General features: G+C 51.2%; 1 protein-coding gene and 2 long non-coding RNA genes across 6 annotated transcripts in view; 1 reads left to right on the forward strand and 2 right to left on the reverse strand.

Moving 5' to 3' along the window:
- On the reverse strand, positions 1 to 14,809 carry LOC148109014 (uncharacterized). The gene is made up of 2 exons (XR_015726761.1): positions 7,991 to 14,809; positions 1 to 7,566 (listed from the first exon to the last, which is right to left on the reverse strand). It is a non-coding gene; the product is annotated as an uncharacterized LOC148109014 (long non-coding RNA).
- The window catches only part of LOC123792186 (uncharacterized), a 120,977-nt gene that overhangs the window by 93,532 nt on the left and 787 nt on the right, over positions 1 to 26,658 (reverse strand). For 2 of the 3 annotated variants that reach the window (XR_015726759.1, XR_015726760.1), the window contains exons 2-3: positions 25,181 to 25,261; positions 24,905 to 25,011 (exon numbers count right to left, since the gene is read on the reverse strand). This is a non-coding gene — a long non-coding RNA (uncharacterized LOC123792186). Of the gene's footprint in view, positions 1 to 19,058; positions 20,477 to 24,904; positions 25,012 to 25,180; positions 25,262 to 26,658 lie in introns of those variants that run through there. The other variant, XR_006779651.2, reaches the window with a different exon arrangement.
- On the forward strand, positions 14,128 to 26,420 carry ALOX12 (arachidonate 12-lipoxygenase, 12S type). 2 transcript variants are annotated; one of them, XM_087867521.1, is made up of 14 exons: positions 14,128 to 14,284; positions 14,790 to 14,991; positions 16,100 to 16,181; positions 16,284 to 16,406; positions 16,522 to 16,625; positions 16,884 to 17,044; positions 17,825 to 17,968; positions 18,783 to 18,992; positions 21,396 to 21,482; positions 21,706 to 21,875; positions 22,371 to 22,456; positions 24,856 to 24,956; positions 25,078 to 25,248; positions 25,371 to 26,420. In XM_087867521.1, the coding sequence occupies exons 1-14, from the start codon at positions 14,150 to 14,152 to the stop codon at positions 25,548 to 25,550; spliced, it is 1,956 nt and encodes a 651-aa protein (XP_087723647.1). In that variant the 5' UTR covers positions 14,128 to 14,149; the 3' UTR covers positions 25,551 to 26,420. The 2 variants fall into 2 exon arrangements, with proteins under 2 accessions (XP_087723647.1, XP_045653367.2); XM_045797411.2 differs by having other exon boundaries at positions 14,130 to 14,284; positions 22,335 to 22,456.

Genomic DNA, 26,658 nt, shown 5'->3' on the forward strand with positions numbered 1-26,658 from the left:
GGAATTACAATACATGCATTTTATTGTACATAAACTATCCCTCACCCAAGTTGACTAAAATTATTTCACAATTAAACAAAAAATATCCCAGTCATATAATTTCATGAAGAAAAGAAAACAATATTCTAATATACAATAAAATATTTAATTGTACATTTTTGTTATAAAATACGGCATACTTGGCCGTCTGAGTACCAGCTGGCCGAGAAATTCAAGGCCAACTGTAATACCCCATAGGTACACGAAAGCCTTGCTAACATAGATACTTGGTCTGTATACACCCTCCAAAGTAATATCCATACACTGGATACCCTCCTGTTATTCTCAAAGACTCACAGGTAGATGCTTAATGGCCCATTTGTGTTGATCGATTACTTCACTGGCCATGCAGAAGTATATCCCACCAGAAACCAGAAGGTGACCACAGTTGCAAATATAATGAGGGCGAAAGGATTCTTCAGTATAAAGATTTCTCTTATAATCCACTCAGATTGCAAGAGACCAAGATCCCGCTACTGCCTGAAATATCCTACTTGGTCAGTATACAAAAGTATAGGGTCACCACCAAATAACTCCAGAGAAAACCCCCAACCTAAAAATTTTCAAACAAATTTCAAACTATTGGTGACAGATTCTCTGTACTATCTTTGCAATTCTTCCATAAATCTGAAACTACTTTAAAATTTAAAGTTTATTTTAAAAAAGAAACAATTCGTGTTTTTTTTTAATTTTTTTTTTTAGATTTTATTTATTTATTTGACAGAGACAGAGACAGCCAGCGAGAGAGGGAACACAAGCAGGGGGAGTGGGAGAGGAAGAAGCAGGCTCATAGCGGAGGAGCCTGATGTGGGGCTCAATCCCATAACGCCGGGACCACGCCCTGAGCCGAAGGCAGACGCTCAACCGCTGTGCCACCCAGGCGCCCCTCTTTTGTGTTTTTTAAAAGATTTTATTTGTAGGGGGGAAGGGGCAGCGAGAGAGAGAATCTCAAGCAGACTCTGCACTGAGTCCCACAACCCTGAGATCATGACCTGAGCTGAAACCAAGAGTCAGGCGCTTAACTGAATGAGCCACCAAAGCACCCCAAGAAACTATTCCTTTGTAAAATAAATCACTGATTTTTTTTTTTTTAATGTTGGTGACACTGTGGCCTGAGAAGGAGTTGTGACATTTCTGGAACACACATCAGGGAAACCTTAATAATGTCACTGACTTCACCTGCCACTTTTGGATGATAGATGGAAACCACAACTGTTCACGGATGAATGCTTTAGAGTGGATTTGTGGGAGGGAGATTCGGAAAACTATACCCAAAATACACCCTCCCAAAACATACTGGTTTGTTAACTATTGCCACTGCTCACAAAAATACTTCCATATGCCAGGAACAATGGAAAAGGCAACAGATATTACTACAGAATTACCATAAACGAGTTGGCCAGTGGACAGGTGCTCTCTGCTAGGGATGTCATTATCTGTGAACGAATACAAACTGAGTGGGAGAAGCCAGATCGAGGTGACCTACTTTAAAGTACCTCCTCTAGGAGAGCTGATGGACACCCCTGCTAAGCTTGGGGGAGCAGGCACCAGGACAAAACTCGACCCCCCAAAAAATAATTTTTCAGGAAAAAAAAAAAGAGGATCTCTCCTTCTGACTACATAAGGGGGAAAAAAAAGAAAGAAAGAAATATTAAGTAATGAGTCCAAGTGAAAATAGAAGGCCAATCACTGGGCAAGCAGTTTTCTCAGACCCAAATGAACTGTCCCTTAAATGGCCTGACTCACCCAGAGAGGTTCCAGAAACGTAAAAAATGCCAGCAGATGCCAAGTTCCTGCCCCCTAAGAGGAGAAGTTCCCAAGCAATTAAGAGAGGAGAACCATCTGGAAAAGGACCCCAGGAAGACAGCAAGATATTCACTCCACACCCAAACTCACACAGATCCCGGGCTATCCAGGCAGAATGCTGCTCACAGGTTGGCACACTGTTTTAAGTCACTATTTCTTGGACCCTGACCTCAGGTGCCCCCGTACCCCGGTCCAGAAACTGTGCCCCTGCCATACACCTTGCATTATTCAGGATTCTTTGTTCACATGTAACAGAAAGTCAATTCAAAGTGGCTTTTAAAAAAGAAAAGACATTTATTGGTTCCCATAATTTAGAAAGTCTGAAGTAGTCTGATCTCAGATGTGGCTGGATCAAAGGGTTCAAACAGTATCATCAGGATTCAGTCTTTCTCGTCCGTGACCCAGCTTTGCTTTCCTCTATGTTGGCTTTATTCTCTGACAGGCTTTCTCAAAGTCGAAGGCACTGTGGTCAATAGGTCCAGAGTCTACAAGCTTGGCAGCCATGGTGGAAACACAAAGACTTCATTCCTCCTATGTCCATCAAAGTCTCAGAAGTAAGCCTCATTGGCTCTGAGGAGCCCATCCTGAGCCATGTGTCCCCCTCTTGACCAAACGCTGTCCCAGAGGACACGGTACTATCACTGACTGGTGTTCAATGACTCGGTTACCAGTAGACAAGGAGCAAAACCATTAGACACCCTGGGATTCACCAGCAGTCAACATTCAAGTAAAAGCAACAACAGTCTGAAGACAAAACAAAAAGCAAGCAAACACACAAATCTCGGACAGACTGAGCAGGTTTTCAGATCTGTTCTCCTCAAGAAAAGGGTAACAAGTACTGACACATTAAACTTAATAAGCTTCTTTGAGGAGTCTGGAGTTATGAGTTCATACATGTAAAAAGCACGTAGATGAATGTCTGGCCAAGGTAGGTGCTACAGAACTGTTAACTAACATCACAGAAGCGTCCAGAGAAGGAAGAAGAACATATCCTAACAGGCAGGGTGGAGGTGAAGAAGAGTTTAATCTAAATATTTAAAGAAATGTAACCCAATTTTGTAACAAACTGGTAAAGCAGGATATGTTGGTTAAACCACTTTTGCTTCTTTGATTCATAGTTTGAAAATCACAAGACTGTTTCAAAAGATCTTTTCAGTCCCCAATACCAAGGGGAGTTGATAAGGAGTAAATATCCAATGCTGATTACAAGTTGGCGGGCTGAAAGAAACAGGAGTCTACCTTCTACCCCAAATTCTAACCATAGACACAATAGGAAATATATTATAGATAAGTGACTACCTGTGCTCCAAAATTAGAAAGTGAATGGCTGGTGGGAAAGAGAGGGAGAACTTACTAAAAGACAGAAGTCATAGTAGATTGAAAGGGAAAACCAGCCTAGAACATCAGCGGTAATACAGAGAGAGGAATATACTCCTTTCCCCCAGGAGGAAACAAGACCAATGCCCTGAGGTGTGAGAGCTGCGTGGAAACCATCCATGGGGGGGGGGAGTATGGAGGAGTCACACTCTGCTTCTCACCAGCGGCACATCCATCCACTTCCAACCTCCAGGGGAAACAAATCCACAGGGCAACCTTGACAGCAGGATAGCCCGTCTCCCCAGCTGGGCTGTGAAAACCAAGACAGCATATCGTCTAAGAGACAACATCAACTATGAAGAGGAGTACACAAAGAAAGAATTAGCAGGCAGTTGAGAAGTTTCTAACCTCATAAGACACACACTCAAAAACTGGAAAAACTTACTGAGCTCTACCTCTGAAACTAATAATATGCTATATGTTAATGAACTGAATTTAAAGAAAATATTTTTTTAAACTAGAAGAACTTAAACCCAATGAAATAGAATTAATAAAGTATCAGAATAGGACTTTAAAATAAGTATAAACAATATCTTCAGAGACGTAAGGGTAGGTAGTGCAGTCATGAAGCAGGAACTGGAAATTATTAAATGGAGCAATTAGAGAAGCTAGAAATAAAAAAGCGTAATTGTTGAGATTTCAACTCAGTGGCAGAATGGACACAGCTAAAGAGCAAATTTGTGAGTTGGAAGACTCAGCCAAGGAATTCTCTCAAAGTACAAAACACAGAAGTGAAGAAATATTAAGGAACATGGAGAATAAATCCAGAAGTTCTAATATCCATCCAAAAGTTCAAGAAGGAGAGATGAGGGGAAAAAAATGGAAGAGTGGCACTATTTAAAGAAAAAAAAATGTTCTTGTAAGTAATCATGAAGGACTGGAGCTCTTCCCCCTTCTTTCCTCTCATTCCTTTCCCCACTAAAATGCCAGTTAAGGGACATTTTTTAAAGTACAAATGCAAAAGGAATTGGAGATTGTTGGTTTGCAAACTGGCCCTGTATGCAGAGCGGGCAGGTAGAGACCTAAGAAAGAGGCAGATCACCCTGGATTGGTAGGTGGCGATTTTAATAAGCAAGGGAGCTTACTTACAAGGCTTGTCTTGGGCGGCTGCAAGATGAGCAGATATCCACACTTGCCTACCAAATCTTAAAAGTCTGTAAAGAAGCCATAGTGGGTTCAGTCCCATATACCATCCAGATGGTCTCAACAACACATTGTCCTCTGTGTCCTTGAAAATGGCTGCCACCATGGGAGTGGTGGGAAGAACATCCATTCCAGGCAGAGGGGAAGGGACGAGGAGTCTCCGATTGCCTGAGTCCAGCTCTCGGGTAAACTGTGATCACATTCTCTCGATTACCTCTCCCCACAGAGATGATGCAAGGGTAGATAAGAGATGACATCTATAGTTTGGAAGCTGAAAGCACTTGGACAAGTAGTAATTAGTTTAGCAGACTGGAGAAAGTTAAAAGTCAAATGCCTACAGGGTGTGGGTGGGCCAATCAGTACAGATCCCCCAGAAAGGCTCAGGAACTGAAATACCAATGAACCTTGCAAGTTACGGGTGTAGGTGAGACCGCGCACGGTAGAACAGCTTGGAAAGCTGAATGAGAAGCAAGCAAACGGCCCCCATAGTCCTTTATCAGCCCACTCAGGCAATTCTCTCCCCTTCTCCCCAAGAGAAGACTAAAAGTTTATCCTCTTATAGGGCAACAGGACTCTGGACTCAGGACCTCAGTTGGGTGTGCCCTACTGAAAACAGAAAGTCTAAGTGAAAGCCAACATGCCAAATGGTGAGGCCCCCATTCTCTTTCTCCAAATGCTGCCAAGAATACCGATGGCCAGGCTTACACACCCCAAAGAGGAAACTGGAATGCTGCTTTCTGGAGAAAGCAAGCATCCCACTAGGAAATGCCTAAAGATAATGATACTGAGGTCCCACACCAACGGCCAGGTCTCTGTTCACTCCTTTGAAAGCCCCACAATGGGCACAATCACTTTCTTAGTGTCTCAGGCTTAAATATGAAGAGAAAGCCAAGGATGGCTTGGTGTTGAGTTTTGTAAATTCTTTATATATTTTGGATACTAGTCCTTTATCAGATAGGCTAGCCTTTATCAGATATGTCACATGTAAATATCTTCTCCCGTTCCATAGGTTGCGTCTTAGTTGTATTGTTTCCTTCACTGTGCAGAAGCTTTTTATTTTGATAAAATCCCAATAGTTTATTTTTGCTTTTGCTTCCTTTGCCTCAAGAGACATATCTAGAAAGAAGTTGCTACAGCTGATATCAAAAAATTACTGCCTGGGGCGCCTGGGTGGCACAGTCGTTAGGCGTCTGCCTTTGGCTCAGGGCGTGATCCCGGCGTTATGGGATCAAGCCCCACATCAGGCTCCTCCGCTATGAGCCTGCTTCTCCCTCTCCCACTCCCCCCGCTTGTGTTCCCTCTCTCGCTGGCTGTCTCTACCTCTGTCAAATAAATGAGTAAAATCTTTTTTAAAAAAATTACTGCCTGTGTTCTCTTCTAGGATTTTTACAGTTTCAGGTCTCACATTTAGGCCTTTAATCCATTTTGAGTATATTTTTATGTGTGGTGTAAGAAAGTAGTCCAGTTTCATTCTTTTGCATGTTGCTGTCATGTTTTCCTAACATCATTTGTTGAAGAGACTGTCTTTTTCCCATCAGGTATTCTTTTCCTGCTTTGTCCAAGTTCAGTTGACCATATAGTTATGGGTCCATTTCTGGGCTTTTTTTTCTGCTCCATTGATCTGTGTGTCTATTTTTGTGCCAGTACCATACTGTTTTGATGCCTCCAGCTTTGCTTTTCTTTTTCAAGGTTGCTTTGGCTATTCCGGATCTTTTGTGGTTCCACGCAAGCTTTAGGATTGTTTTTCCTAGCTCTGTGAAAAATGCTGGTGGTATTTTGATAGGGGTTGCACTAAATCCGTAGATTGCTTTGGGTAGTATAGACATTTTAACACTGTTTGTTCTTCCAATCCATAAGCATGGAATGTCTTTTCACTTCTCTGTGTCATCTTTAATTTCTTTCGTCAGTGTTTTATAGTTTTCAGAGTACAGGTCTTTCGCCTCTTTGGCTAGGGTTATTCCTAGGTATCATTGTTTTTGGTGGAGCAAAGTGTTTTTTAAAAGTAACAAAGAGCAAGACAGAAAAGATTCAATGGCAGAAACATTTTTAACTGGAGAGAAAAAGTGGAGATGAAGTTGAGGAAATCTCCAACAGAGTAGTGAAAAAGAGCTGGAAATTAGAAGAGGCAATATGTGGGCGATTTCTTTTCTTTTTTTTAAGTAGGCTCCATACCCAGTGTGAAGCCCAATATAAGGACTAATAATTGGATGTTAAGTCACTGTATTTTGAGATTTCTTTGTTGTGGAAATTCGCCTGTACTTACACTAGCAAAAATACTTTCAAAATTCTGAGGGAAGTTCATTTCTCATCCTGGATTCTAGTCCTAGGCAAATTACCAAGCAAATGTGAGTTAAATAAAGACATTTTCAAATATGCAGGATCTCAAAAAAATGTACCTCGTAAGCACTTCTCAGAAAGCCACTGGAGCAAACGCTCACGTCAGATTCCTTGTGCACTGGTTGCACGATAAATAAATTTATAAGTACTGCCTCACTAACCATTATCCCGTATATCCACTGATAAACCACCATATCTAACATGGGCCCATGAATTCTGGAATACATTTTTCAATCAGATCATCTACACGGATAGGAGACCTGCAAAAAAGTATTGGCTTGAGGCCCTGCATGCCCTAGAGGCAGCCCTAATGGAGACCTTTACAACACTAAAGAGGTCGTAAGTAAGCTGTGGGAAGGGATTCATTACAGGGATCAGGGCAGAAGGTGACAACGAAGTGTCAAAGGAGAATGCGTGATGAGACTATCATTCAAGCCCATGACTGTTCAAGGCTGTTCCACCTGCTTGTTACACGTGTGACTTTGAGGACATCCCTTCCCCAGTTTGAGCCTTAGTTCCTTCATTTATGACACAGGAGTAATAATATCTACTTCTCAGAGTCTTGTAGGACTAATTTGATACATTCATTTCCTTACTTTCCTCAAACACACACACTCTGATCGTAGCCCATAGTTGTCTGGGGATGGGGATGGCAGTGTTTGAATCGTAAGAGAGTCAATCTTCGCTCTCTTCAATTTACAGACACTCATGGAAAAGACAGTGATGCCTGAGAATTCGATCTTGGGAAGTCATTTATTTACGTGTCTAAAGTAGCAGGTGGCCTGTTATTTACAAAACACCTTGAAGATCCATTTTGGTTTCAGAAAGCCAGGAGGCAGAGCAGCGTCTGAAGAGGAGGTGAGACTGTAAGAAATAAATCGTTTTACACAATAAGAAAAAGACAGACTTCCCTCAAGTACGCCATTGCTGAGGAGAGGGTGGAAGTGGGGAGAGGAGGTAAGAGGGCCTGCGAATGAACAGAAACAAGATCAAGTAAGAAATTTCTACAAGGCACCTGCGGGTTGGATATGGGGGTGCCAGGGATCGGGTCAGCCAGAGAGAAGTTTCTAGTGGAAGGAGTGACTGCAAAAAATGTTAAGAATATAGATGGCTCATATTAAGTCCTACGAGTGATCCTGGCTTTATTTTAAATTTTGATCTCTTGTTCATCACATAGTTTTCTTTTCATTCATTTTGATTTTTTAAAATACTGCATCGAAATATTTTATATCTGATTACTGAGTTTTGGGGTGCCCTTAAATGTGCCCAAGGTGAGCGCCTCACTCACCTCACCCTCGTCCCTGGCCCGGCTGTTACTCTCCTGAACTTTCAGCTGTTACTCTCCTGAACTGTTACCTGGAACATCTGACAGCACAGGGACAGACACCATCAGGCCAGACGTGAAAATTATCTGGAAATCAGCGAGTAAGAAATTTGAATCATGTAGGATTACAAGATAAACATTAGAACCAAGAGAAAGACAGTTCGGGATGGTTAGGGTGTGCTGGCCAGAATCCCAGAGAAGGAGTGGAATTTCTGTTTCCCCAAGGTAGACCCCACACTCATTTGTCCTCTACTCTTTGTTTCTCTAAGATGGGGCGGGAGGTGCAAGACGCCATGGGTGTGACCCTCCAGTGGAGTCCTGCAAAGGTCAGCCAGGAATCGGATGTTGGGTCTCTAAGAAACAGAGAGCAGCAGCTGGGGGTGGAGAGAGGGCCCAGGATTAACTTCTCAACCTCTTTACAGAAATGCTGAGAAGAGCCAGCTTTGGACAAGTAAATCCAAGTGGCGTAAGAGATGCCAGTCTCATGAAGGTGGGTCTGCGAGGTCTACCGTGACACCACGTTTGCTTACAGGGCAAGTTGATAACATGTAAGAATGGGGCCTGCTGTGCACGCCTGCTCTACCACTGATGCCGGGGAGCTAAGAGCGAGGGAGGGGCTCGTGTCAGCCCTGGACAGAGCATCGAACGATCTGGACGATCGCAACCTTTCCTTTCTCCTGGTCTTGCAACCAAGCAGCGAGTGCTACCGGGGAAATCACACCCCTGCGTCCTGTTTCTCTACCTTCTTCTCCATTATCACCGCCTTACAAAACCGAGAAGACATGGGTTTCTTCATGGCTTTCTGCCGCTACCGCTTGCAATGTTAATCCCTTAACATATCTGTCCTTTGGAGGGCCACAGACCCCGCGGTGTCCAAGATGCTGCCCGGTCCATGCGAGCATGCCGGATCTACACCCACGTCCTCCACACCTTTCCTGGGTTTTATCTGCCCCCTGAGCGTCTTCCCTCATCACCTACACCCCCGTCCTCCTGCCCCTCTGCCCTTCACCCGTCTCCAGCTATGCCCTCTCTGTTGCCTCCGTGACCTCCTTTCAGGGAGGGCGCAGCACACTCTGGTCCGCACTCTGCCTCCGGCCCTCTGCGGACCCGCTCTCCATCACCACAAAGAGCGCCGTGCCCCCTGCCACACGCTCTCACCCAGCAACCGCGCGCGGACCGGACCAGCACTTGTCCGGCAGACGGCACTACTAAAGACACCAACTCACTACAACTGTTCCTACCCGGCTGAAGATGTCCAGGGCCAGGGATATCGAGTAACACCGGTCTGCCCGATCCTTGGTGGCCCTAACTGAAGGACAGCGGGCCTGTTCCTACCAACTGTGTACCAGCCATTCGAGGGACAAGCTTTCAACTTTTCATTAACATGAACATTACGAACACCCCCTCTTTACCAGTTAAACATTTCTGGCTTATTCCTGTCCACGAACAGTTTAGTCAGCGTGTCCCCTGGTGTATTCCTCTGCCTGACGGGCAAAGACAGCGTTGTTGGATTGTTTTCATTTTATTTGTTTGTTTTACTCTTGTTTTTCTGAGTTTTTTTATTCTAGTGGTCTTTTATTCTTTGCATCTTTTTCTTGGACTCTAATCCACAGAAATAAAACCACCAAGTGCATAAGAATGTAAGTACAGGGGCGCGTAGGTGGCTCGGTCAGTGGGCATCTGCCTTCAGCTCAGGCCATGATCCCAGGGTCCTGGGATTGAGTCCTGCATCAGGCTCCTTGGTCAGCGCGGAGCCTGCTTCTCCCCCTGCCTGCCACCCCCCCTGCTTGTACTCTCTCTCTCTGACAAATAAATAAAATCTTTAAACAGAAAAAAAAAAGAATGTAAGTACAAACTTGCCCTTCGTAGCCTTCATCGTATGAACATGGAGTACCACAGAGCTGTTTGAAAGAACACGTCGGATGAATCGCTACTGAACTCCAGAGGTTTCCATGAGCAACAGCTCTTAAGTGAGCAAAGCAGGCTGCAAGTGTATACAGTACAGCGAAGATTTTTTTTTTTTAAGTAACCAAAACCAACCACTCCTAGAAGAGTATTCAATTTGCAGATGATTCTCTGAATGCCCAGAAACTTGAGCAGACCCTTTGGGCTCACCGTGGGTGTACCTGCTAGGACTGGGGTAGCAAAACTGGGGGGAAGGGAGGCAGCTGAAGGTAAGAATCGGCCAGCCTTTTTTCTCTCTGAATGGACACAACTCCCTGAGAGCAAACCATCTTTGACTCTTCTCTGAGCCGTGAGCGGCCCCCTCTCTGGCACCCTTCTGAGGTCCCACAAAGCTCTTCCTTCCCCATCACACCCTCCCCATCTCCCACCTCACCCCAATACTCTCTTGGTCTGCAGAATGGATGGAGGAGGAGGAGGGGGGAAATCTGCCTCAAGGGCCCAAGACACTACCTGGAAGAAGAGAGACTGAGATTCTAATTCTTTTTTACATGTTCAACAGGACTCAAGTCCTCTGTGGAAGACGGAGAAGGTTCTACTAGAAATCCACCAGCAGGGAAGAACACGAGGGGTCCCAAAAGGTAACCCTCTGTGAGGAAAGTGGCCGCTCAAATGACCAGGCTCAATGCCAAGGCCTGATGGTTTAAGAGGCTAAAGCCGGACATGGCCCTGGCTCAGCCCCCTCGCAGCAGAGTCACTCCTGGGGACTGTGCCCAAGCCTGTGTGAACTAAGAGTTTGGAGAGCCCAAGTGTCTGTCACTACTGGTGGTCTATGCGGGGATCCCCGCAGCACTGGAAACCCACCCATTAGACTGTGCAGGACACAGTGTCTGCAGCTGCACCACCGAACAAGGACAGAGGGGAGGGACAACACGCAGACGGAAGTGCTGAACTTCTTGCAAGGAGGGACGAGCGAGTCCTCGAGTGACTAATTGCAAAAACAGATGATATCATTTCTCCCCTGAAATCAGGTCCTGTGTTTACACAGTCTAATGTTACATAGTTTATAACGCCATGTCTGTGTGTCCGACTCGTCCTTAAGGAACAAAGAGAAATGTCTAGAACCCCGTGCCGGATATGGGCTCCAGACACTCCTGCGACAGGACAGAGGAGCCACCCTCTCCACTGACTGCAGTTTGAACCACGCTGGCCCAGGAGAAAGGAAGGGGATGAAATTATTCTTAGGTTTAGAAAAACACTTTCACAAGTCTTTCTGGCTATAAAATGTAAGGGCTGCCCCCCTGACCCCCCGGCCCCAGGGATAAGCTAGTGAGGGAAGCTTTGATCGAGAAGTTCAGCTGCCCTGTGCTGAGAGGTCATGGGAATGTGGGAGCTGGCTGCTGCTGGCACGGAGGACAGGGTCTGGGAGCCTGGAAGAGGGGGCGAGGTCAGCCTCGGGGTGCTCATGGGGCAGATGAGGACTTCCCCACTGCAGAGGGCCAGGCAACATCCAGCCCTTGGTCCTTCCTGCAGCACGCAGAACAGAATGGCCATCGTAAGGAGAAAAAAAAAATAAGTAAGAGATTTAATTCTCCATATTGAAAATAAGAGACTGCTCTCCTGTGCCCTTGTCTGAGGGCATTTACGTTAGAAAACGTGTCATTTTACGTTCTTTCTCTGTCTCTTTGAAATGTGTGTAAATCTTTTTAGAAGCTAAACAAGCCTCTTGTCAGCTTTATGATCCAGGAATGTCTTTCCCAAGGGCCTGGGATCCACCTCTTTGAAATGTCAACATCAAAGGAGATAGCATCCCTCTCTCCTCGCTTCTGTGGGAGCCTAGAAGCCTAACCTAGGTGGGCTCCTTGCTGCAAGTTGCAAAACTGCCTCCCATTGTAAAGATACAAGAACTCTGTGTTTCTTATGATTAAGCCTAGTAATAACACAGATGCTCATTGATTACCAGGTAAAGTTAGGATGAACAGTGTGTGACAAAAGGTGCCATCAAGCCTCTTACTGTTTATCTTGAGAGCGTGTGTGTCATGGGCTGCACCTGCCTGGCTACATGGAAGGGGAAGATTTCCTTCTGTCTCTGCGGTCTCTTAGCAGGTTGCCTGGCAGGCACATCACATTCTGGTTTAACGCTGCTTCAAAAAGAAAACTGTTTCTTTCTCCGCTACCTTTTGTGCAGAGGTTTCTCTGGGCTGGGAATTTTTGTTTTTAATTCTATTCCCCCAACATAATGCAAGTGCTTAAAAAGGAAAAGGAAAAAGAAAACAAGTGAGAGGAAGGTTCTAGAAGAGTAAGACCCCTAGTGGGAGTCCGGGGTCTTTGGGGGGACCCGGAGAAACAGTACATGGTGGGGGAAAGCAGAGGGATTTCTAGGAGGGATGCAGACATTCAAGTGGAAATTGTTTTCTATCTGTAAACAACAGAACAATAGCAGATAAAACAGAGTGGCATCAGCTAAGTGTTTTTAAACATATTAACTCACTTAGCATATGCACTAACTGGGACTATTCTCTATTATTCATTCCCCCTCTACCATGTGACCCTGCAGTGCACTAGACAGAGCAGAAAAAGGAGTCACAAAACAGCAGGGAAGCAGGTTGAAGGATGGACTGATGTGGGGAGTAGATTTGAAACAAACTCTCTTGTAGGCGAAAGTGACCTTTTGGGGTCTGTGTGGGAAAGGTCAGATCCAGCTACTACACAGGATGGGAATGTGAGCCATTTCATTGGGTGACCCCCAAAACTGGAGGAACTGGGAGTTGGCCAATGGCAGAGACACCCAGTCCTGAGCACAGAAGACGCAGGGAGGAGTGGCCCTAGAAACAAGAAAGGGAATGGCACCCTAGTAAGGACCAGATATTCTGTGAGGTTGGGAGGCTGTCACGCGGGTCTAGAAGCCCTCTTATCCCCAATAACCAACACGCCAAATCATTTTGAGGGTCGGTCTCAAGAAAGCAGATTTACTTTGCCCTACCCTGGCCCAGGCCACCAGGCATACCCTGAGAACCAAACGTTCATAGTGACCTGGAACACGATCTAGACAGGGACCTGCAGGAGGCTTCCTCAGATTCCTTGGGCGGGGGGTGGGGGGGTGACAAAGCCTGAGTCCTGAATCATCCTCCTCGTGCTTACAAAGTCCCTAACCAGCACTGGCCCCTAGTTTCCTGCCCTTAGAGCCACGCAGGAAATAGCTGGGAGGAGGGGGGCGATAAGGACAACAGGGTTGATGAAAGAAGTGGAACTTAAGGCCTAAAAGAAGCTGCTTACATATAATTTTTAGGAGAAAACAATTCTGGTAGGGTAAGAACGCAATGGGGTCAGTGAGACAAGGACAAATACAAATGAATCTGGAACCTACTGCAGGATAAGGGGCTATGTTCACCTGGCAAGGACAAAGGTCATGGGAATCACCCTTGTATCCTGGGTTCCTACCTGATTCCACAGGGCACCCTAACACCTTAGTCCCTAACATTTTCCACACCCACTGAACATGGGACAAAAGGAGCTTTCGCCGCCCTGCCTGTTAGGCCTCTCTGTTTCTGGTGTACCTAGGGTCCCAAAGCCAGGATGTGTGAAACTGGGCTGCGGGACAGAGGGGAGCAAGCCTTTGAGCTGCTACTTTTCCAGGTTCTAGGGAACCCTGGTCATTTCCTGCAAGACTGGGCCCCAGTGCAGTAGAAATGAGGAACCCAAGGCCTTACTGGGGCACTGCGGGTCGGTCTACAGGAGCCCAGCACTGCCCCCCCAGGCCAGCCTTCCCCAGGTGCCAGCCCTGAGAAGGGCAGGCCCTCCTCCTTTGGAAGACCCACTCAGCCTCTCTTCCACCTGCTTTCCCAAAGGCCTGGATACTCATCCTTGCTCCCTCCAACCCCGAGGCGCCCGGGCCCCGACCCCCACCAAACCCCAGGCGGGGGTAGGGGTGTCCAGAGAAGCCCGAGTGGGTGCATCCTGTCGGCCCCGCCCAGGCCCAGACCCCTCTATCTTCCGGCAGCTACGCCCCACCCGGGGCAAGGCCCTGCCGAACCGCCGCAGGTTCGGGCTAGTCTGGGGCGGGGACTGGGGAGCGCCCGAAAGTCGTGAGGAGGGCGGGGACACAGACCAACTTTAAAGGCCCGCAACTACCCGAAGGCGCCTAGACAGCCGCCGGCGGCCCCGGGCGATCCCCACAGGCGCGCAGGACCCGGCTCCCGCGCCCGAGCTGCCGGAGGCTCCATGGGCCGCTACCGCATCCGCGTGGCCACCGGGGCCTGGCTCTTCTCCGGTTCGCACAACCGCGTGCAGCTGTGGCTGGTCGGGGCGCGCGGGGAGGCGGAGCTGCAGCTGCACCTGCGGCCGGCGCGGGGCCAGGTCAGCGGCCCGGAGCGGGGACCCCCGACCTTGGTCCGGCCTGGACCCGCGGCGGGAGGGCGGCAGGGTCGCGGGCGGCGGGGGGGACGATGGACAGCGCCATCGCGCCGGCGGGGACTTGACGGGGCGGGGAGAGAATCCGGAGCCAGGGCCCGGATCTGGAGCCTGGGCTCCAGCCCCTCCTCCTGCCGACCTGGTCCTCGCAGCCTCCACCGCTTCCCCAGGTGACGCCAGGGCCAGTGTCAATGCGGGATCAGCGGTGCGGCCAGAGGCTGCTCAGAGGGCGCAGACGCGGGGACAGCTCAGGGACGGGCCGAGGTCGAGGACGTCGTGCCCCGCGCTCCCTCCTCCTCCCCAGGCCCGGCGGTGCAGGTGTCCGGAGCAGGGAACAGGTGTCTCTGGAGGCCTTGGGCAGCGGAGGCTCCGCAAAGTCGCCCCCGACTCTCACTAAAACGGCCTCTTCGGGGTCCCCGCTGCTAAGCGTCGCGGGCTGTGGTCCCCACAGGAGGAGGAGTTTGAGCGCGACGTCCCCAAGGACTTGGGGCCCCTGCAGTTCGTGAAGTTGCGCAAACACCACTCCCTGGTGGACGACGCATGGTTCTGCGACCTCATCACCGTGCGCGGCCCAGGAGCCTGCGAGGAGGCCGCCTTCCCCTGCTACCGCTGGGTGCAGGGCCAGGGCGTGCTGAGCCTGCCCGAGGGCACCGGTGAGGGCGGGGCGGGGACGCGGGGGCAGCCACCGGGAAACCGCCGGTTGGGAAAAGTGGGTGCTGGGCAGACGAGGTGGGGACAAGACAGGGATCAGGGCAACGTTCCACAGTCGCCAAGTTACACCCAGGATAAAGGGCTGCCAGGGAGCCTGGAAGGGAAGGTCGGGATCTGGAGACGCCCTCTTCCAAGAGGGGAGGGGCCTGGGGTCGCCGCGATGATGGAAAACGGGAGAGCAAAGAGAGTGGAAAGGAGATCTGCGTGCGGGGGCACAAGTGAGGGCGGGGACTGTAAGGGCAGCACATGCAGCAGGAGATGGGGTCCCCTGAGCCGATGGCCACTAAGGGAAGAGGATAAATGGTATGAGCCAGGAGCCCGAGAGCGGGTCTGGTTGAGGAAGCATGAAAGATGCCTGTGAGGGACAGTGAGCACACCGAGAGCAGGATTGGGATGAAAGAGGGCAGACAATACAGAATTTGTTACTGTGGGATACAAGAGATAAATCCAGAGACAAAGGAGGGCAAGGACAGTGAGGATGGAAACGTGGAAGATATGACTTTGACACAGGCGAGGACAGAGAAGAGCAGGAAGACATCAACAAGGACGGACTGTGATGGGAAGTCTAAGCAGGTGAGCTCAGGTAGACGGCACACACAGCTGTTCCGCAGCAGCTTTTGAGGACAGTGGAAGGTGTGACAGGTGAGGTTCAAGACGTGAAGTAAGCAAAGCAATATACGGTAGAAATAGGTGTGGTCACATGGATGATGAAGATTTTATCAGCTTAATGAGGGTGATTAATCCAACCATAGCTATTGATGAAATAGGATCAAGTAGGGAAAGGCAAATTAGGGAACAAGAAAGGGTGACAAACAGGAGGTTTTTGTCTCAGGGCAAGGGATGAGTGCTGAGATGAGTGAAACCAGGAATGCTAAGTTGGCAAAGGTGGGATGTGTATGTCTGGGCCACGGACAGAGTGAGGCACAGCGAGAGACAGAGAACAGAGCAGGACTGAGCACTTGGGCTCTGAGCAGAAGGAAGAAGAGGACATGCAGAGAAGAGCACAGGACCACACAAAACTGTGTGTCAATCATCTTAATGTCCCCCCAGCACGCCTGGCAGGAGACAATGCCCTGGACGTGTTCCAGAAGCATCGAGAGAAAGAACTGAAGGAAAGACAAAAGCTGTACTGGTGAGCACAGGCCCACGAGCCCCCTAACAGTCCCCCCTTCCCGGGCGCCACCCCCCACGCTGACCGACACACCCTCCCTGAAGCCTGGTCCCCCTCTCCTAGCTGGGACACCTGGAAGGAGGGGTTACCCCTGACCATAGCTGCCGGGTGTCAGGACGATCTACCTCCAAACATGAGATTCCATGAGGACAAGAGGCTGGACTTCGAGTGGGCACTGAAGGCGGGGTGAGGAAAAGCCTGGGGCTTACAGGGGAAGAGGGCCGAGAGAGCCAAGAACGGTGGTGACAAGTGAGGGGCTAAGGGGTCAGCGACTGGGTTCATGTCTGTGCGCTTGTCGTAGGGCACTGGAGATGGTCCTCAAACGTGTCTACACCCTCCTGAGCTCCTGGAACCGCCTGGAGGATTTTGATCAGATCTTCTGGGGCCAGAAGAGTGCCCTGGCTGGTCAGTGGTTCCCCAAGGTCCCTATACATCCCTGAGCGCCCCTTTTGATGACCTGACCTTCACACCCCGCAGTCCCCCACAACTCCTGCCCAGCTGAGGCCTTAAGAGGTCTGATCATCTCATAGAGGCCCCCAGAATGAAAGGCCAGGGGCTGGCAACAGGGTGGTCATGTGCCGGAACCACAGGGGTAGGGCCTGGAGGACAGGGACCTCTGGGCTGTGATAAATACCCCCTCCTACACTCCACCTGACCCCACAGAGAAGGTCCACCAGTGCTGGCAGGACGATGAGCTTTTTGGCTACCAGTTCCTCAATGGCGCCAACCCCATGCTGTTGAGACGCTCAACCTCCCTGCCCTCCCGGCTTGCGCTGCCCCCGGGGATGGAGGCACTGGGGGCCCAGCTGGAGAGAGAGCTCCAGGTACTTCCTCCCACCCTGCGTCGTTCCCCTTGGCTGTGTGGGGAGGGACCAAAGATGAGTCAGGGGAAGGGAGGCTGTGGCCACCCACCCTGCCTGGGCGCAGAGTCCCGTGCTGGAAAAACTTAGGATGACAACGCGCATAGGGGAAACTATGAGGAGCTCCCAGGATGGAGGGCAACTGGATGAATTCCCAGGGCACAGGTGGGGCCAGCGATGTTAGCAGGGACAACGACATTCGCTGGCTGCTGTCCGTACTCCCAACACCAGCATCATGGGCAGGGGGAAAGGTGAAGGAGGTGCCGTCGTCGGGTGGAGAGCGGGGAGGTTCGGAAGAGAGAAGCCGGCTGTGAGCGTGCGGGGGGGGGGGGGGTGCTGGATTCGGTGGCAGCGGTAGTGAGGGGCTCTCCGGGGATTACTCAGCAGGACAGAAGAGGTTTGGACAGGAAGCGAAAGAGCTCAGTTTGCTGAGCGGGTGGGAGCCAAACACAGGGAGCAACCACTGAGGGATGCAGGCGGGACGGGACAGCTTCCGGTACCTGCACCCCAGACGGGACCCTACGCAGGCCCGGTTCTGAACCGAGATCTGCTCCCACACATGCTGCAGGGTTTGTTCGCGTCTATAAAATGGGAGGTGCTGGACCAGAGGCTCCCGTCCTGCCAACAGGACGCTGGTACCGACACGGGATGATGGCAAGAAGCTGGACAAATGTCTCCCCCTTTGCCCTGGCCCTGGAGGCCTGCTTTCACCTCTAACCATGGGCACGTTCCTCCTCTCCCCAGAACCATTCCCTGTTTGAGGCTGACTTCATCCTGCTGGATGGAATTCCCGCCAACGTGATCCGGGGCGAGAAGCAGTACCTGGCCGCCCCCCTCGTCCTGCTGAAGATGACACCCAATGGGAAGCTGCTGCCCCTGGTCATCCAGGTGAGGCGCCCCGGGCATCCCCCACCCCCTGCCGCTCTCTGTTCGCCCCAACCTCTGCTCCCGGGGATCCAGCCCCTGCTTCTTGGCTCCCAGGCACCCTCACACCGGGAGACCTTCCTTTTGTCGCTGTTTGCTTGCAGTCTGCTTTCCCCTGACTCACCCAACTGGAAGTTCTTGTTCTGCTCCACAATCACAATGGCCTTTTGGATCCTCACCCTGTACCCGCTGGTTCTCAAACATCAGAGGGCATTGCAATCACTGAAGGGCTCGTTAGCATATGTGGCTGGGTCCCACCGCCAGACTTTCTGATTCAGTAGGTCTGGGGTGGGGACTGAGCGTGTGCATTTCTAACAAGCCCCACAGTGCTGCTGCCGCGGGTTCGGGAACACACTTCAAGAAACACTCTAATCTCTCTGCAGCCTCCAAGTCCACACACCCACCATCGGATGAATCCCTTTCCTCCCACGCTTCTCAGCAGTTACAAGTACTGTCCACTGTCTCAGCCATCCAGCTTCCCTTTCCCACTGCCCACCCTTGCCCGGACCCCGTCCTGTTCCTCCCAGCTACCGGCAGCATCTCCTCCCTGGAACCCCCACTTTGACGCTCCTGCCTTCACCCCCTTCATCAGGGCGCTGGCACGGTGCCACCGCCGGCGAGAGGCAGGGAGGGAGAAGGCCTCAGTCCTCCTCCTGGATTGTAACCTCCCAGGAGCAACAGTCTTCCTCACTCATCCACCAACCCCCCCACCCCGAATGCTGAGCAGAAGGTCACATGTGAAGCAGAAGTTCAATAACAGCTTGATTTCATGTTGCAGATCCAGCCTCCCAGCCCCAGCTCCCCCACCCCGCCGCTGTTCCTGCCCTCAGATCCCCCACTCGCCTGGCTCCTGGCAAAGGTCTGGGTCCGAAATTCCGATTTCCAGCTGCACCAGCTCCAGTATCACCTGCTGAACACTCACCTGGTGGCCGAGGTCATCGCTGTGGCCACCATGAGGCGCCTCCCGGGGCTGCACCCTGTCTTCAAGGTACACACGCCACCCTCCCCGTCCCTGTTCAGACCCCAGAGAGAGGAAACAGCCCGAGAGCAAACAATATGGCAACAACAATGTTTCTGCCAGTTTGTGAAAGCAAGAGGGGAGACGAGAAGGAAGACTGTCTACCCCCGAAACTTGTGTTCATTTAGTCGAGTCATTCAGCGTTCCTTCCAGACGTCTTACTGAAGGGGCCTCCTGCAATTCTCAGAGAGCTGCTGACCTAGCAATGGGCCTGGAGGCCAGCGGGAATGTTGTTAGTAAAGCAACAGCTTCGTCCCTGCCTTAGGAGCTTCTCTATGTAGCCAGAAGGACAAGTGATGCCCGTGAGAACCATCCAGAGACCAGTATCTGGAACTAGAAATCACAAGAGACAGCCCACAAACACCACAGAACTGAGGGAGAATGTTCTACCCCATCTGAGGAGTTTGCTAAGTAGGAACAGATCAAAATGCAAGGGGAACACCGCAGGAGACAGGTGGAGAAAGACATGCATTGGCAAGGTGGCGATCTGGAGGAAAAGGAAGAAGAAATCAAGGACTTGGTCGGGGGTGGGGTGGGGGGCAGACAGCAGCTGCAGCGCGCCCGGGTATCAGATGGAGAAAGAAAGGCCAGAGGCCCACGATCCTGCCGCACCCAGGAGCGCACGAGGTGGGGGTGTTGTAATGACCTAGAAATACTGAAATTTGATAAAAGGGTGAGTTGAGTATCCACTGCGAGGCAGAAGGCGGCAAAATAAGACTTGTAGTTGTGTAAAAATGTCCTCAACGTCTTGATGACACTTCAGGCACAGGGACGAGAAGGCAGAGAAAGGACAAACCCAGGGTAATTGTCAGAAACAGCACAGTCAGGAGAGGAGCCAGTCCGGAAGCAAAGAGGAGGGGTTCCAGCTTAGGTGCAAGGAGCAGAAATGTAGGCAAGGCAGGCCCATGAGTTTCAGCTGGGGGTTTCAGCTGGGGCTCCCCGACCCCCCCTGCCTGGCCACTAGCAGCGGTGGCCCCCTGAGTCTAGGATAACACACACAAGAAGGAGACCAGTGTGCGCCTCGGGATCGTGGATTTTACGGCTCTCAGGGTGCCCCGCGTCACCACTTTCTGGAATAGGTTAGGCTTCTGTTCGTGCTCACGATCCCCGTCACTGGGTCAGCCCTATCCCCACCCATGTCAGCTTTGTCCCATGGCAGACGGCTGGGCTGTCGTCAGCCCCACGGGAGAGCGATGGCTGCTTGTGGCACAAAGGTTCCATGTGCAGGCAGGCTCCGTGCCCTCATCTCTAAACAGGGGCAGCGGGAGCTCCATGGTGGGGTTGTGAAAGGACAGAACCACAGAACATGACGGTGTGCGCCGGCTAACAGCTATAAGACTCCTTAGTTCTCGCAATGACCATTCCTGTTATTAGGGGTCGTTGGTCCTCAGGTATCCGCTCTGCTCCCGTGGACGCTGGGCTTTCTAGGACACTCAGCGTCTTTCAGGAACTTTCTGAAAAGGTTCAGACCAATGTGAGCTGCCTTCGCATCTTGACCCCAGAGGCACCATCTGGGTCCTTCCCCGTGCGCAGCGCCTACGGCTCCGATAATGCCAACACCGCATGCCCCCTGCACTTACACTGGCTGCAAATAAGACAAAACAGTCTGAGGTCAAAGACGCCTGCGAGGACCAGACGGCCTTCTTTAACAGCTAATTAAAAGCCATTTGTTAAAGCTATTCAAAATAAGGGACCTGACCGCCCGGCTGGAGATGGGGGCAGGTCTGACAACAGCCCCTCGGCTGTGTCAGCAGGAGGCTCGGTAGGGCTCCTCTAAGGGACTCAGGGCACCCACCCCCAAACGGTACCTCGTACCCCCACCCCCCGACAGGGAAGCGGCCAGAAGGTGGAGGTGGGGCTTTGCTAACAAGCAGGCTAATTTCAGCTGTGAGGATGTGACGGACAGAAGCATAAAAGTAGATCAAAAGGGCTGATTCTTGAAGGACACCGACACTCAAGGTGGGAATAAAGATAAATGGTAACAGCTCCAGTGCGAGGGGCTCCGTGGGTGCTCAACGGTGGGCGCACTGCAGCCCCCGAGACGGGAGACCCCGTTGTCACCCTCAGTCAACAGATGAGGGGAGACGTAGGAAATGACAGATTGACACGCAGAGGCTCCACGACCCTGGACGAGCACCAAAGTGGGTGCTGAAGTATAGACTGAAAGCCAGGTCAGTCTGGCGCCAGAGCCCGTGCTGGGCAGGAAAGAGTGGGAGAGGGAGCGATCGGAGCAGCAGAAGACAGGCCCGGCCAGACAGGGGCAGCGAGGAAAGCCTCCAGAGGGGAGAGGGCCCCTGGGCTGGGCGCCACGCCCCATGACGAAGGACCCTGCGTGGCCTCCATAACCACCCCCTCCAACCTCCCCCACCCCAGCTCCTGATCCCACACATCCGCTACACCATGGAGATCAACACCCGGGCCAGATCCCAGCTCATCTCAGAAGGAGGAATATTTGACAAGGTAAGGAGGTACTAGGGCGTTGGGGGCGGGACCACTCACCATCCAGCTCTCCATGACCTCCTGCCACTTTCAGGATCCCAGAGCGACCTCGGGAAATGTCCTGGCCCTTAAACCCATGAGCCTGGCCCTTCCCACCCATGTCTGTAAATGTGCACCCCACCTCCGAGCCCCTTGCGCTCTGCTCTGTGGTGTCCGGCACGGCCTCTCATTTCTGTCCTCGCAGACGGTGAGCACAGGAGGAGGGGGCCATGTACAGTTGCTGCGTCGGGCCGTGGCTCAGCTGACCTACTGCTCCCTCTGTCCTCCTGACGACCTGGCTGACCGGGGCCTGCTGGGAATCCCAGGAGCCCTCTATGCCCACGACGCTTTACGGCTCTGGGGGATCATCGCCCGGTGAGTGAGAGCGGCAGCTGAGACAGGACGCTGCGCCAGGGACGGGGAGCGTGGGGCTCTGACCGGAGGTCAGCATGGGCCAAAGCCCACATGGACACCAGACAGGAGGGGAAGGAACTCAGTCCTGGGGCGAGAAGGAAGAGTCAGGAGGAGTGGGGAGGATCTGAAGATGGGGAGACTGAGCTAGAAGTGCGGGGAGCTAAAGCTGTGGCGGGTAAACCGCGGGTCGGTGTTGTCAGGGAGTTTGTCAGGAAGAATGCCTGTCAGCCACGGGTCCAGAATTCTTCAGATGTTTCCTTCCTTTCTGAACTAGTGTTTAGAAAGAGCCAGGCAATGTCCCCAAAGACAAGTCTTGGGAGATCTGTCCCCAGATACAGTGGGAGTCAGCTGGGCAGAGGCCGCAGGGAAGGGGTCGAGGTTCTTCTCTCAGGAAGCCCACTTCCCTTCCCCTCCGCGCAGGTACGTGGAGGGCATCGTCCACCTCTTCTACCTCAGGGATGACGTCGTGAGAGGGGACCCGGAGCTGCAGGCCTGGTGTCGGGAGATCACTGAGGTGGGGCTGTGCCAGGCCCAGGACCGAGGTAGGATCCCTCCCCAGGGACGGGAGCCCCTGGGACATTCTGCCCAGAGCCCCTTCTCAGTCCGCCCCTCTGGGTTCAGGACCCCAACCCCTCATCAAACCCCCGTCCCCAGCCACGCACAAAGCATCTGAACCCCACTCCCACCTCCTAAGACTCAAGGCAATTCTAGATACCCGGGGGCTGTCCTCCTCAGAGACCCTGGTCATCGACCTCTACTGCCACCCCGAGCCCCGGTCACAGATGACCCTCACCCACCACAGCACGGGGCCCAGCAAGACCAGAACCACAGCCAGGGAGGGGCTGCCCAGGCCCTGCTGGGGCTCCTGTTCTCCTCGTGGTGGTCTGTTTTCTCGCGGGAGGACAGAGATAGACGGGAAGAGCTTCCAGCAGAGCCCAGGATGTCCCACGCTGCTTTCCCTCCCTGCCCCATCTGCCTGCTACTGTCCAGCACACACGCGCACGCGCACACACACGTTCTGGGCACACTGCACACGTCCCGCACTGCCCCAGTCATGCGGGCGCAAACCCAGCACGCGCTCTGGTGCAAACTGGAACTCCGTGCACAGCCCCTTGGGGCCACATTCCTGGGGCCAGTCGAGCCTCCCCTCCCCTCGGCCAGGGTCTAGCCACCACCTGGAGCAGCCCCGCCTGCATTTTAACCTCCAGGGAAGGAAGAGCCTTTCTCGAGCTCCTGCTAGGTTCATCCTCCCCTCTCCAGCACACACGACCCGCAGGGGCTGCTTTGGACCGCCCTCCGGGTACTGCCCCTCACACGTCACGCAGCACTTCTGCCTCTGGGGACAACTCCAGACGTTAACGGCCAGGCCCCGGGGACGGCCAGCAATGAACCAACACCCACACTCACTCTCCCGGGCCCAAACTTTGTCCTGGACACCTCAGAACTGTCCCTTAGGTCCCACAGGCCCCCGGAAAACCCTTCCTCTCTCTCCCCGCTCATCTTCTCCCCAGCCACTATCTACATTTGGAAAACAAAAAATAAACATTCACATGTCAGCTTTAATCTCCACCAACTGCCTTTCATCCTCTCTTCCACCACCAGCCTCGGTTCTCATCGCGCACTTTGCCTAATTTTCCCAACAGCCTTTTTAGAGGAAATATGCTAAAAATTAAAAACAGCTTGAGAGTGGCAGTCAGGAACCCAAGTTCAAAGTCAGCCTTTCCTCTTCCCCAACTGTACGATCCTGACAAGCAGTTTTATCTCTCTGGTCTTTGATTTTTTTTTTTAATCTATAGAAAGGGAGTGATTATATTTGCTCCACTTAACCGATAGGATTAGTGGCTCTGAGTCACCACTTCCACTGCAGAATCAGTGGCCCAAGATAACCTTTGTGGAAAGCCTCTCTTGGCTGTGACACTATAAATTCCTGACTTCCCCTGCTCCCCACCTTATAACTCAGGCACATACGATCCCCTGTTCGGGAATAGGAGGAAACGTCCCTAAATTCTTAACCACTTTTTGAGGCAGAAGGTACTCAATCACTCAGACTTTTCCAGCCCCCAACCCTTCCACAATAACAATAATTATTATATACCGAGCATTTGTTACGGACTAGGTGATTTCAACACATTATCTCATTTATAAGGTAAGAATCATCCACGTTTTACAAGCGAAGAAACGAAAGTTCAGAGAGGTTAAGTAATTGGCCTGAGACACTCAGATTGTATTGCTTGAACCTTGAATTGAAAGCCAGGTCTAACGCAAATATATTTGAATAAATAAAGAAATGAAGAAACAGCCATCAATGCCAACATACAGTTGACCCTCAAATAGTGCGGGGGGTGGAGGGGTTGGGGCGCCAACCCTTCCCCACACACGTCGAGCTGTCAAAAATCTGCCCACAACTTTTGACTCCCCAAAAACTTAACTACTAAGAGCCTACTGTTGACTGGAAACCTTCCCAGTAACACAGAGTCGATTCACCCCTATCTTGTATGCTGTATGCATTATAGACCATATTCTGACAGTAAAGTGAACTAGAAAAGAGAAAATATGAGGAAAACCATATGAAAGAGCAAATACATTTGTTAACCATACTATAAAAAAGCCACACCAAGGGGCGCCTGGGTGGCACAGCGGTTAGGCGTCTGCCTTCAGCTCAGGGCGTGATCCCGGCATTGTGGGATCGAGCCCCACATCAGGCTCCTCCACTATGAGCCTGCTTCTTCCTCTCCCACTCCCCCTGCTTGTGTTCCCTCTCTCGCTGGCTGTCTCTATCTCTGTCAAATAAATAAATAAAATCTTTAAAAAAAAAAAAAGCCACACCAAAATGGACCCATGTAGTTTGAACCCGACTGGTGTAGACACCACATCCCAAGACATCTGCCTTCATTTCTCTCCTCTCACACAGGAGCCCCTAAATCCTGTTCCTTTCTGCCAGGTTTCCCTGTATCCTTCCAGTCCCAGAAGCAGCTCTGCCATTTCCTTACCATGTGTGTCTTCACATGCACTGCTCAGCATGGGGCCATCAACCAGGGCCAGGTAGGACAGCCGAACGCCCAGGTCCCTGAAGGCAAGTGTCTGGACCTTGGGATTCCTAAGGGAAAGACAGGGGTTCAAAGCATAAGTATCAGGATCCTAGGGTTGCAGTTTCTTCCCCCAGCTGGACTGGTATGCCTGGGTTCCTAATGCCCCATGCACAATGCGGATGCCCCCACCCACCACCAAGGAAGATGTAACAATGGCCACAGTGATGGGCTCACTACCTGATGTCCGTCAGGCCTGTCTTCAAATGACCATCACGTGGCATCTGGGTCGCCGCCAGCCAGACATGGTAAGAGGGGACGCTGGGGAAAGGGAAATTACAGTTGGAAGGAAAACATCAGAGTGAGGGGCTAGGCGCTCTGTGCTTCTGCCTCTGGACTAGACACTGACAGATCCTTTGTCCTTTCCTAGGTGCCTCTGGGGCATCACAAAGAAAAGTACTTCTCAAGCCCCAAGGCCAAGGCTGCATTAAACCAATTCCAAACGGATTTGGAAAACCTAGAAAGAGAGATTACAGCCCGGAATGAGCAACTCGACCTGCCCTATGACTACCTGAAGCCCAGCCGCATAGAGAACAGCGTCACTATCTGAGGCCTGCAGCACCCCCACTTGCAAGACTTCAGATCAGCTCCAGTACTAACACTCCCATCTTGAATGTCATGGTTTCCAAAGTCTCTGCTGCTGAAGCTCTATTTTCCCCTAAAGGGCCAGAAAATAAACATTTTAGGCTTTGTAGGCTGCACAGTCTCTGTCACCACTACTTAACTTCCCCGACAGAGTACAAAAGCAGCAACAGACGATATGAAAGTGAATGAGTGTGACCGTGTTCCTGTAAAACTTTACTTACGAGCAATGAAATACGAACTGCTCGTGTTCACAAAATACTCTTCTTCTTTTGGTTTAGTCAACTGTTCAAATACGCAGAGAGAATCTGTGCTTTGCTAGAGGGACAGGATAGGCTGTGGGCTGGATCTGACCCTCAGGGGCAGTACTGGCACCAGGCTACCCTCCGCTAGCCTGAGGCACTGACCCCACTTGCCAAACATCCAGAGAATGCTCTGAGGTGGGACGGGGAAGATTTCTTGCATAAATCAACTACCTCAACTAATTCTCCTTTCCCAGGAGCTAGATTTCCCGCACCAGTGGGAACCTAAAACTTTCTGACTCTGTGCTTTGGCAAGTTCCCTCCACCCCGTTCCCCCTAGTCACACACAGACCCCAAGAATCCTGGAGTAAGAATGGTGCTCCCGGGCAGACCAAAAACCTGCCATCCCAGGATGGCTTCCTTCCCCAGGCAGTCTCAAGCAAACAGGACACGAAATTCGTCTCCCAAGGCCCCTTTTCCCAGTCCCTGTAGTAGTATCCTGGGGTCTATATGTGTTTTCCTGGATCCAAGTTCTCTGTCACAACCTGTTTAGCAACAATGTGCATAAAATAAATGGAAAAAATGCCACAAAGTTATGTTCACTGCTGACCGTGTCTTTGTGTGGTTCTGGGGTCTCGGGACCCAAATGACCCCTCTCGATTATGCTGTGATCATTGTCCTCATTAGAACGTGGACAAGCAGCTCGGGGCAAAATGGCGTTCTTCAAACACCCTATTTCCGTAAGTAATTATTACAAAGCTGCCTCTCACCGGTGAAGTATACAAACTTTTTCTTTGGAGAGGGTGACCTATTCGTATTTTTAAAAATCTTGTA

Source organism: Ursus americanus, chromosome 14, assembly GCF_024610735.1.
Source record: "Ursus americanus isolate L20-20 chromosome 14, mUrsAme1.1.p, whole genome shotgun sequence".
Taxonomy (NCBI): Eukaryota; Metazoa; Chordata; class Mammalia; order Carnivora; family Ursidae; genus Ursus; species Ursus americanus.

Excerpts from the sequence above, each read along its gene's own strand:
- ALOX12 (XM_045797411.2), top strand. The coding sequence starts at position 14,150 with ATGGGCCGCTACCGCATCCGCGTGGCCACCGGGGCCTGGCTCTTCTCC. Across the intron at positions 18,993-21,395 it reads GGCTGCACCCTGTCTTCAAG|CTCCTGATCCCACACATCCG; the intron begins GTACACACGCCA and ends CCCCCACCCCAG. Across the intron at positions 25,249-25,370 it reads GTCGCCGCCAGCCAGACATG|GTGCCTCTGGGGCATCACAA; the intron begins GTAAGAGGGGAC and ends GTCCTTTCCTAG.